Genomic DNA, 12,657 nt, shown 5'->3' on the forward strand with positions numbered 1-12,657 from the left:
TATAATCATTTGAATTTTCAAATTAAGCAAGTATTATTTTAAAATCAGAACTTTAGAGGCTGTAGTCAGTGTGGCATGTGCAGAGCCCTGTGTATGATCTTCAAAAGCAGTTTTTAAAAAAAGGAAAATTCAAAGTAAATGCTGTGGTTAGAGTTGTGAAGAATTTAAGCAAATGAACCATTTCAGGACATTAAGGATGTAAGCGGCAAGTCAGCCAGCTTTTGGACTATCATATGGAGGGTAATAACCAGGTAGAGACAACAAATACTCTTTCATAACCCTGGCATTCTTTTTATTGTGATGGGACTTGTAAGTAGTTCAGGATTTTATACTTCATACCCTGTGTATCTTCCAGAGAACAAGCAATCTGCTGACAAAATGGTAACATGTGACTCCTGTCTATCTTAGGAATTATTCCTTGGGAAAAAAGATACAGTGGAATCAAGGAAAGGACACTTTCTTATGAAGACAAGAAAATGATCAAAAGTGAGTAGAGGCAGATACTAGAGTCCTTGAAAGGCTGTGATGCAGGCACAAAAGATCCTGAAGGTCAGCTTAGAAAAGAGGTTTAAAGATAATCAGGGTTAACTCATCTCTACATGGGGAGAACCAATGACCTGTTAGGGGCCATTTGGCAACGACACTCCTTGACCAGTGTTTCCTACCCCATGGCTGGCACAGCTTCACACAAATCTCTCCTAAAGGCATCCAACAAAGTTATCATGTAATACATCTCTCCTTTTGCTTACATTTGGCATTCCAGTCCATTTAGCAAATCCCAACACTTAGAATATATCACTTAATACCTCCTCTGCTTACCTATTAAGCCAAACCCCCACCTTCTACCTAGGAAATACTGAAAGAACCTTTTGTTGGCTATCTTTACCCAAGCTCCAAAGTGCTTCCTTTATACAAAAGCCAAACTAATTTTTAAAAACTGTCTACACCAGTGTTTGTCATGAGAACTATTCTTTAGCTCACATATTGATGTTTAAACCAAAGTAATTTTTAAAACACAAGTCAGATTTCATCACTCATTTGTTTAAAATTGTCCAGTGACTTCTTTTCTACTTAGAATAAATTTAGTCTTTTTTTGTGGCCTATAGAGTTCTGCATAGCTGACTACCTCCTTGTCCATTCTGTTTTTGCCAACAAAGCTTCTTTTCTGTTCTCCGAACATTAAGCAGGTAGCTGGGTGTGGTGGCAAATGCCTGTAATCCCAGAACTTGAGAGGCTGAGGCAGGAGGATCACCTTGAGTTTGAGACCAGCCTGGGCTACACAGTGAGTCAAGGCCAGCCTGAACTACACAGTGAGACCTTGTATCTAAAACAAAAACAACATGTTTATACCTCAGGATCTTTTACTCAGCATTCCCCCTCTTTTTTTTTGGTACTAGGGATTGAACTTGGGTTCTTGTGCTTGCAAGGCAGGCCACCGAACCGCTGAGCCCCCCCCCCCACTTTTGGTAGCACTGAGGATTAATTCCAGGGCCTCATGCATGCTGGGCAGGTGCTTTCCCACCGAGAGACATCCCAGCTCTCTAAATTCTCAGAATACAATGCTCAGATGGCTTACTCTTCCATTTCATTCAGGTTTTCTTTCAAATGTTATGTCCTCAAAGAGATCTTCCTTGACTATCCCAAATAAAATAGTATCTTCAATGTCTTTACTTTGCTTTTTTCTTTAATATTATGCACTAACAAGTTATAACTATCTGATTATTATCTGCCCCTGGCACTAGAATGAATATAAGTACCATAAGCAGAAGGATATTGTTTGCAGCTATTTCTTCACTCAATTAGTACTTTTTTTTTTTTTTTTTTTTTGTACTGGGGATAGAACTCAGGTCCTTGCGCTTGTGAAGCAGGTGGCAAAACCACTGAGTTAAATATCCAGACATCAATTAGTACTTTTCACAGTGCAGAGCAAGTAATCAGTATATAGTTTTTAACTAATGAATGAACATTTTGGTTTCAGTTATTAGTTGAGTTTGCTATTTCCTTAAACTTTACTTTAAATGCCTTGTGATACCATAGCCAAAGGTCAATAATTTAATTTCTTTTCTTTTTTTTTTTTTTCCTTTTTTTGAGACAGGGTGTCCCTATGTAGTTGAGACTGACCTGGAACTCACTGTGTAGCCCAGGATGGTCTCGAACTTGCAGCGATCCTCCTGCCTCAGCCTCCCGAGTGCTGGTATTACAGGTGCGTGCCACCACGCCCGGCAATAATTTAACTTTTCAAAAGAACAGTTTTCTTTCTGGACCATTTAATTTAGCTATATACATTGTGCCAAGAAGATAAACAGAAGGGAAGGCTGTCCCTTGACTCATGTTGTGGCAGATACTGGGATCTACCTAGCATTACCTATAAAACTAGGTCTAGTCTCAACACAGCAGCAGAGTGATCCTTTTAAGATAAGTCATCCAATTAACAACCAGGAAGATTGCTGTAAACCTTACAACAGCTCCCTGTTTCTCTCAGAATACAATCAGAAGTTCTTAGGATGGGATATGAGGCCCTATAACAGCGATAGAGAACCTTTTAGAGCTTTCAATGATACAAACAGCCTGCTTCTGTGTGTGCCATCGGTTCACCGCCACTACCCAATAGGATTTGCCTGTTACTTCTCTGATGTCATCTTCCACTCTCCCCTGCCTTCCGCTTATTCCTTCTCATTCCTTAGATAGACGAGGCACACTCCCAACTTGGGGCATGTGTAACTGGCTCGTTCTCTGTTTGAAATGCTCCTCATCTAAAAATCCACAGGGGTAATTCCTGAAGTCTGCTCTAATATCTCCTTCATAATGAGGCTCTCAGCTTGACACTCCTACTTAAAATTACAACCCAGAGCTTGACTCCCTTTACCATGCTCCATTTTTCTTTTTCTTTTTTTTATGGTTTTCACCCTCTCACATACTATAAAGTTTACTTATTTATTCCAATTTTTTTTTTGTTTTTTGGTACCTGGGATTGAACTCAGTACTTGTGCTTGCGAGTCAGGCAGCGGAACCACTGAGCTAAATCCCCAGCTCCTTACTTATTTGTTATGTGTGTTGTCTTCTCAATAAAACGTAAGCTCCATAAGGCAGGAATCTTTGCTTGTTTTGTTCATTGTCTACCAGCATCTAGAATAGCAGCTAACATACAGTAATACACACACACACACACACACACACACACACACACACACACACACACGATATTTGTGATGAGCCAGGCATGATGGGTGCAGCTTCCCAGCACTTGGGAGGCTAAGGCAGGAGGACTGCTGTGAGCTCAAGGCTAGCCTGGGCTACATTGTAAATTTAAGATCTGATCGAACTACACAGTGAGAACCTGTCTTAAAAAAAAAAAAAAAAAAAAGAAGAGAAAAAAATTGTGATGAAAGGTACAACAATTTTGTAGTCTTCATCCTGACAGATTATTTATGTCTCGGCTGTCTTTGAAGGAGATAACACCATCACAAATTGAAGTTAAAGTTAACCTATAGGTCAGGAAGTGATAGTTTATACCATATTGGAAACAAAACAAAGTAAAACTAGACTTAGAGTCAAAACAACTGGATTTTGTGCCTCAGTTTCATTTTGAATCAATTATTTGGTTGTAAATGTGCTTAACTTCTCAGCATCCCTTGCAAGTTAAAAGAGTAACAGCTTATGAAATAGCCAGGGAATGAGTAAAAATACAAAAGGTACATGATTGTATTTGGAACTATTTTTCTTTCAATGCTGAGTTTTTTTGTTTTGTTTTTCTTCCTGAGTTTTTAAGAGAAAATTCCTTCCCCCTTGACCTATGTTTGTTCAGTTAGCTAAGGGGCAATAGAGCACATAAATGAAACTTAAGAGGAAGAAAGGAGCCAACTACAGTACCAACTAAATCATTAACTGTAAACAAACTGGAAAGTAAGACAGAATAATGGGGCCAACCCATTCAGAAACCCCAGAAGAGAAACAGGCCTTGGTAGGTTGTTTTGCCACCTTTTGTTTTTTTAAGTGATGCTGGGAACTGAACCCAGGGCTTTTTGCATGCTAAGCCAGTGCTCTACCACTGAGCCATCCCCTACTCCCCAGCCCTTTAACAACTGAAGAATAGACCACAGAATTAAAAAGAGCAATCATATAAAATAGCTATTATTCAACAGGCTCTCAATGAATCAACTCATCCTTACCTGGCAATGCTGAAGCTCAATCAGAGCAGCCATCAGTCCAGATGAAAGCATGCTATGGTTGAGCCAGTTACCCAGAGAAATAGAATTGTACCACACAAATTTAAAGCCAGAGTGAAAGTCATATTGAGAGATACTTTGTAAGTCTGAAAAGAAATTATACTTCTATTAACTATTACTTGGGGAACTTATTAGGACCAAGTAAAATCTTGGGTTGGAAAATTTTAGTGTGAATATAATCAAATTAAAGAACTAAAGTGATGAAAGATTTTCCAAGTGTGAGGAACACAAACAATGGCGCTGGATTGATTATAACTTCTATAGACCCAAATACTATAGTTCAGAAAATATGTTAAGGGGAGACCTAGCCCAATGGAAGAGGCAGAAAAGAGGAGAAACTGCAGTGTTTGACAGACAGACAGCAATATACTCGTTCCAGCCCACAGATTTCTCTCTGTTGACTTATCTCCATGGACCAACCTACTGATCTTATCTTTATGGTAAAAAATCCAACATCCCCAAAATACTGACTACCATTCTCACATTCATTATATCTTACAGTTTTGAGTTTACCCAGCCCTCAATCCTAAAGATAAAGAGAAAATGGCTTATAGTATAAGTAGGTATCAAATTTGGAAGAAGACAATCATTTTAAACGATTGTGATGAGGCAGCTCTAAAGCATCCACAAGCACAGGACATAGGGCTAGTACAGGAATAATGCAGACAACTCTGTTGGGATAGTCATGTTTAGGATGGCTAATGACCCTGTTCTTTCCTCTTCCAGGTTCTGAGTTTGATTCTTGGGGTTGGGGACACAAAGAGAGAGAGAGAGAGAGAGAGAGAGAGAGAGAGAGAGAGCACACTAATAAAGAATCACTTGGCCTTACCACATCAATCTCTGTGTTGGAATGCCCCATGTTGCATACAATGCAGCTATTCTTCATGCGGTCCAAATGCTCTCTGGTTACCACATTCTTATTACCTTAAAAACAGAAGAGATATCCACAAGAAAAGGAATGAAGGTGGACCTTCCCACCTTACACAATATGTAAAAATTAACTCCAAATAGATCACAGACCTAAAATGTAAGAACTAAAATCATAAAACTCTTAGAAGATCATAGAAGTAAATCTTTGAAACCTTGGGTTTGGGTAATGGTTTACTTAGACATTTACACCTTAAGCATAAGCAACCAATAACAACAACAACAACAAAAAGACACACTGGGCTATGTAAAAATTTAAAACTTTTTTCCAATACTGGGGACTGAACTCAGAGCCTTGCACATACTAGGCAAGAGCTCTACCCCTGAGCTATATCCCTAACCCTTTTATAAATTTTATTCTGAAACAGGTCTTGCTAGTTTGTTAGGCTGCCCTTAAAATTATGATCTTCCTCCCTTAGCCTCGCAAATAACTGGGATCATGGTATAAAATCACCATGCTTGGCCAAAAACTTTTGTATTGCAAATGATATCACTAACAGAATGAAAAGACAACCCACAGGGTGGGACTGAGTTTTTGCAAACCATGTAACAGAAAAGCGATTTGTATCCAGAATACATAAAGAACTCTTATGATTCCCAAAGACAAATAACCAACATAAAAATGAACAGAAAGTCTGAATAGACATTTCTCCAGAAGATACACAAATGACCAACAAGCATCTCAACATCATTAGTCACTACAGAAGTGCAAATCAAAATCACAGTGAGATATTACTTTATACTCACTGCGATGGTAAAAATAAAAAGAGAGACAGTAACAATGGTTGGTAAGGATACAGAGAAATTAGAATTCATGTGCACTGTTGAGGGCACCGTACAATGGTGGATATAGTGTGATCTGGCTGTGACATCTGTCAGCTCACTGATCACCAGGGCTGAAAAATATGGCAATTCCTCAAAATTGTAAAGTAGAATTAGTTTATGACCCAGCAATTCTATTTGCAGTATATATCCAGGAAAATATATGTTCACATAAAACCTTATATACAATGTTCATTGTAGCATTATTTATGTTTTTGTTTTTGTTTTTTTTTGAGGTGGTGCTGGTGATCGAACCCAGGTCCTTGTGCATGTTAGGCACATACTCTAGCCCTGAGCTACATCCTCAGGTCCATAGTAACATCATGAAAGCCCAAAAAAGTAAAACACAAATGTTCAACAAATGATAAATAGCAAAATAAAATGTGGTAGATCCATGCCATGGAATACTATTTAATAATAAACATGAAGTACTGATATATGTTATCATGTGGATAACCTTGTAAATATAATGTCAAGTATAAGAAGCCAATCACAAGAGTACATATTAGATGATTTCATTTATATGAAGTGTCCAGAATGGGCAAAACTCTATCCTAGGGCAGGAGGAGGGTAAAAGGTAGAATAAGGAGTGGTTAAGGTATGAAGTTTCTCTTTTGCAATGATGAAAATGTTCTAGAGTTAGATAATGGGATGTTGCACAATTTCATTAAAAATTACTGAGCTGTACACAATTTATGCAATGTGAATTATATCTCAATAAAAAATAGATTGTGGTGATGGTTGTACAACCCTATGAGTTTACTAGAAAACATAGAATTGTACACTTCATTTATTCATTTTGATTCATGAGACTGACCCCTGGGCCTCTAAGCTATACCCCAGCCCATACTGTACACTTTAAGTGGGTGACATATATTGTACACAAACTGTATCTCAATCAGTCTGTTAAAAAAGAAAAAGATTCAAGATATTGACAGAGTAATGTAAAGCAATAACAGTTTCTTTATTTTTTTAAGCACTACGGACTGAACCCAAAAGAAAAAGATTCAAGAGATTGACAGATTAATGTAAAGCAATAACAGTTTCTTTATTTTTTTTAAGCACTACGGACTGAACACAGGGCCTTCACACTAAGCCACATCACCAGTCCTTTTTATTTTTTATTTTGAGACAGGGTCTCACTAAGTTGACCAGGCTGGGCTTGAACTTGTGATCATCCTACTTCATCCTCCCAAAATGCTGGGAGTGCCACCACACACAGCTCCATTTTAATTGTGTGATAGGGTCCTGTTAAAGTGCTCAGGCCAGGCTCAAACTTGCAATCCTGCTGCCTTGGACTCCTAGGCATGGACCACTACACTTTGCTTAAGAACAGCTTCTTAAAGTCTTTCCTCTTTCCTGCTCTCAGCTCTCCCTACACTCTGATGTTCCCCCTCTAAAACAAAATTATAAAGGAAAACCAAGTTTTCCTTTGATTTACGTTTTACCACAAAAATCAAATATGTTTTTTAATTTAAGAAAACTAGCCTGCTTGGTGTGGTGGCATATGACTGTAATCTTAAAGTTGGGTGGCTTGAGCAGAAGGATCACCACAAATTCAAGGTCAGACTGGGCTACACAGTAAGTTCGAGGCCAGCTTGAACTACAAAAGTTAGACACTGTCTCAAAAAACGTAAACAAACCAAAAATAAATAAATAAGTAAATAAAAAATTTTAAAAAGAGAAGAAAAGGAAAAAGAACACTAGCCATCTCTATCTATATATGCTTCTCTAAAATCCAAGATCTATTTATTTGGGAATTAATACAATAACAACTTCTACTTTTTCTAACTGTGAAAAATTTTGCTTTGGCCTTGCCTTAATTACAGGGATTACAGAGAAATATCCTTCATTTTTTTTAACTTCACTTTTGTAGGTAAAATAAAGAATCAAGGGGCTCAGTCATAAATATGTTTAGCATGCTTGAGACCCTGGGTTCAACTGCCAGTACTAAAAAATAATAATCAAATGTACAAATTTAAGATCTAGTTTTGAAAATAAACCTCTACAAATGAATCTCATATCTAACCATCTCCTAGGTAGTTGAGGATAGATGGAGATATAACAATTATAAAAGATGGAGAGAAATATTCCTATTATACCTTTGGTCAGACCTCTAAAGAGGTAGGAAGAATGTGACAGAGACTGATTGGTTTTGTGGACCACTCTCTGGCTTTCTGGCTTTAGAGTCTGCTTTGTTCAAAACATATCCAGTCATCTTTCAAGTATTCTATGGAAGCACTCCCAAGTGCCACGTCACGCAATATGTTACAATCATACCTGTACAAGTAATAACAATGTCCACTTGTCGGATGACCTCATTTAATTTCACCAGTCGAAATCCATCCATACTGTAAAAATAAAGCATTATCAATGAACCTAAATTGGCGCCTGAGAAGCCTTTGCCACAGAATCTTAAATGCTATTACCAACTTCTTCTGGTACCTATAATATCTCTTCTTAAGATAGCTGGACTATTCCTATTAGTGAAAAATCCAAACCATTTCCTTAGTTCACACAGGAGAGAAATAAAAGCTTCCTTCATATCACTGGAATTTATTTCTTACTACAATGGGGACCCAGGGTTTATCATGAGATTCCCAACTAAATTTCTAGAAAGTGTCATTTAGCCACTAAATTTACTACCCTATTAAAACTGCCCTCCAAAGATCATCAATGATTTCCCGGATGCCAACAGATAAAAACATTTCTTAAACTCTATTCCACTTGATTTCTCCTATTACACTAAATATTATATTTCTTGGATTCCATGTTTTTGTCTCCTGCTTTTTCTTTTATTTTCTAATTATCTCTTTTCAATCTCAGCCAACCTTTAATGTTGGTACTCTGTAGGGTTCCACACTGGACTTCTCTATTTTTTCAGTACTCATTCATTCCTTGCCCTTAACTGCAAATGAGCATTTATAGCTATGTGATTTGCACATTTGTATCTTTAATTTAGATCTATCTGAAGCTTCATAGAAAAGGGTCAAGTTATCTACTGAGTAACTCCTTACAGATGTATGAGAAGGACCTTAAACTTACTGTATTGGAAAATACTCTTTTATGCACTTCCTCCCCATCTAGTTCTTTTTTTTTTTTCTATTTTGATCAATAGATCACTGATCATCCAACTGTTTGAGCAAATAAAATAGAATACCATAAAGCTACTGCTCTCTGTAATTGAAGCTGTCACCAAATCTGGTTGATTCTATTTTCTTAAAAATCTTGGATCTGTCCTCTTACACTTGATACATGCTGTCCTTGCTTAGTTTTTTTTAGTACCGGGGATCAAACTCAGGACCTTGCACTCGTGAGGCAGGCAGTGGAACCACTGAGCTAAATCCCCAACCCTGCTTAGTTCTTACAACTTAAATTCTTAGCACTTTTTGTCTAGATTACAGCAGTAACCTCTGGCCTAATCTTATCGCTTCTAGATTTACATCATTAAAATCATGTTGCAGGGTGATTTTCCTAAATACAAACAAATGTCACTTCCTTAAAATACTTCAACAGGACTGCCTTTCTTCAGGATAAGGTCTGAATACTAATATAGATGTATGATTATACTGACATATGATTTCTACCTCAGATGTTATCACTCTCCCAAATTTATTTTATCTGCTAACTACATTCAAATACTTACAGCTTCTTAAATACGCTGTGCTGTCTTCTTTGGATACTGTGCACTTGTTCCCTACACCTGGCACAGACTTCCAAACTAAGGAAACACAAGTTTCTCAGTTCTCAGTTTCCTTCTCTCTGCCTCTCTCTCTATCTGTATGTATGTGTCTTTGTTGTTGTTGTTATTGTTGTTAGCTTTTTCTTGTATGTGTGTGTCTTGCTGTGAAGTCCAGGCTGGCCTGAACTCACCGTGTAGCCCAGGCTAGCCTTGAAGTTGAGGTGATCCTCCTGCCTCCAACTCCTCAGTGCCCCATTCACCCTGCCTGCCAAGACAGCTACCCTGCCTTTTTCTTTTATTAGAGGTTTCTCCTTTGCTCTCCTATAGAAGCATGTGCCATCTACTTTCATAATAGCACTTACTGTACTGCACAGTGGTTATTTATCTGTGTTCTTCTAAAAGTAGGGCCTTGTCTCATTTATCTCATCTTATCCTCAGCACACAGCACAGTACATAACAGATACTCTGAACTATACTATAATCAGTATATGTTCAGGCTTCTATAATGAATCCTGATGGTTCCCCTCACATGCTGGAACCCTGCCTTAGAGAAAATCAACAGCTCTGCTAGGGAAATCTGTGGATTTATGGTTAGGAAATATGAGGAATGGTAGGGCAGAGGAAAATGGCATCATGCTATGCATATTCTACCCCGAGGACCTCCTTTTGGGAGGGTTAGTGGTAAAGACTGTGTGAGGTATACAGGTTACGGACACTTGGACCTGCAAGTTTTTAGGGACAGTGACATTTCCATCTTATTAACAATAGCGACCATTTAGTGAACATCTATTTTTGTGACAACAGCTCTGTACCTTATTATTTATTAAATATGATAATTATTTTATTGAACTCTTACAATTCTGTGAAGTAGGTAAGATTATCTACATAATAAAGGTAAGAAAAGAACCACTCTTTTTAAAAAGCTTTTAATTTCAGTGTTATTTTATTGTAGACAGCTAAGTTAAGTAGAAATATTATAAGCTGTCAGATAGGGTTAGGCCCTAGAGAGAATCAGGATAAAGATGGAACACATCACAATCGTGTCAGGAGATATGTGTTAGAGATGAGGCCTCAAGGTAAAGACGAAATGACCAGGCCTGCATATTTCCTCAAAAGACAAACACCGAGCCTAATAAAGTCTAGATAGACATGAGTCATCCTAGTGGGTGACCAAAGAACTCTGGACCCATCATTTCCTAGAAGTAGTCTTTGTTCTTTCCATGCACACTTGCTATGTGACTTGTTTCCCAATTGGATCACTGTTACCTAAACAACAATATTTGTAACCTTACTGGTTAATCAAATCCATAAGCCATGTTGTACCCACATGGGTTTTGCTCTATAAAACTTCCCAGTAAAGTGGGGTCCCACTTACCCATTTGGGTCCCCTCTTGCCTCTCAGGAGCTATCTTTTCAATAAATATTTTGCTACTCTTAACCTATGTTGTTCCTAGAATTCATGCTTCGATTTTTAGAGAACACAAATTTGACATATCAGACATCTAACAGGTTGAGATATATAATATTAAGAGTAGTACAAATTCTCACATACGCTTCACTCAATAGTTAGCAGGTTTGTCTGATTATTTCTTCATGATTAGATTCCAGTCATACATTTTGGGGAGGAATATCACAAAAAAAGCTCTTTTCAGGGCATCACATCAGAAAACATCTGTTACCATCACCTCTCCATTCCTCTCTATGGTGCTGGGCCTTTGGTGAGCTAGGCATATGCTCTATCACTAAGCCACACACCCAGCACCCCTATTGTTTTGATCACTGTTCTGTAAGGCACAGGGATTACATATGGTGGAGAAAAGAGGCTATTTGTTCTCTGGCTCAAAGCATCTCCTGTTACTATTTCCACAGGAATTCTAAATTTAATCTTCTGTCAGATCAGAGCTCCTTGACCTTTGAAAGACAGATGCTTACAGTTTCAGCAGCTTCTCTTGGGATCTGGGGCTTTCTGATATAAGATGTGGCATTATCCATGCTATTCTTTGGAGGCATGTTAGATGGTGGTGTAGAAGAGGGAGCAGGTCTCCCTGTGCATGCTTACCAAGCTTGCAGGGCACAGATGGGGTCGATTTCAGTTACATACACAATGGAGCCCATGGCTTTCAGAGCAGCACAGCACCCCTTCCCCACCTGAACAAGAGAGAATACATATAATAAGGGAAGTCAGTGAGAAAACAGCTCTCAAAGCTTCTGGTAAAGAGCACTTTTCTTTCTGCCTCCAAAAAGAATTTCACTGAATAGATTCATGCTTGGGGAAAAATAAAAACAATAAATGCAGTTCACAAACAAACCCCTAGACCCTACTTAGCACATTCAAGTGCACAAGAACACCCACACTCACGATTTATAATCAAAACAGAAGCTAAAAGAACATCACAAGCAGTGGTGTTGAAACAAGTCAGAAAATCAACTTAGGAAAAAAATGAGAAGGGAAAAAGAAAGATTATACTTTAACCAGAGGGCCTCTAAAGTAATTTTTCCCATATAAAGTGGTAAATGAATATACTTATGTCTCTGTGTATGAAAAATTCTAGACTACTTCAGCAAAACACATTTGAAATACGTAGTAAGAGAAAGGTTAAACTTTACCTCTCCGTAGCCACAGACCACCACTTGCTTTCCACCAAACATCATGTCTGTTGTCCTTTTAAGTCTAGGGAGAAAAACACCATTAAATCAGGAAAAAAAAATCTCATTTTGCCCCGGAGGTTAAATTGAGTATCTAATTTGCTTTGTTTTCCTTCCCAAAGGAAGACATCCTCTCTCTGTGACTATAAATGGCTGTGGTAGAATGGAAATATGATCAACACTGCTACTTCTACAAATAGGTGATAGACATATATGGATTCTACATAGGGAGGTTTCCCTGTGATCTTAGGGTCCCAGATCTGCCTTAAAGTGAAAGGATATGGGCTGGGGTTTGGCTCAGTGATTCCACTGCCTGCCTTGCAAGCACAAGGGCCTGAGTTCCATCCCTAGTAC

The 12,657-nt window shown here is 38.1% G+C and overlaps 1 protein-coding gene across 12 annotated transcripts in view; it reads right to left on the reverse strand.

Annotated features, from left to right (window-relative positions):
* Ahcyl2 (adenosylhomocysteinase like 2) overlaps window positions 1-12,657 on the reverse strand; it is a 186,251-nt gene that overhangs the window by 8,835 nt on the left and 164,759 nt on the right. For all 12 annotated transcript variants that reach the window (XM_010633485.2, XM_010633483.2, XM_019208860.2 and 9 more), the window contains 4 exons: window positions 12,265-12,328; window positions 11,717-11,805; window positions 8,256-8,326; window positions 5,056-5,150 (listed from right to left, as the gene is read on the reverse strand). In XM_010633485.2, coding sequence (XP_010631787.1) covers window positions 5,056-5,150; window positions 8,256-8,326; window positions 11,717-11,805; window positions 12,265-12,328 — 319 coding nt within the window. The remainder of the gene's footprint in view (window positions 1-5,055; window positions 5,151-8,255; window positions 8,327-11,716; window positions 11,806-12,264; window positions 12,329-12,657) is intronic.

Source organism: Fukomys damarensis, unplaced genomic scaffold, assembly GCF_012274545.1.
Source record: "Fukomys damarensis isolate Sample0158 unplaced genomic scaffold, DMR_v1.0_HiC HiC_scaffold_4, whole genome shotgun sequence".
Classification (NCBI taxonomy): Eukaryota; Metazoa; Chordata; class Mammalia; order Rodentia; family Bathyergidae; genus Fukomys; species Fukomys damarensis.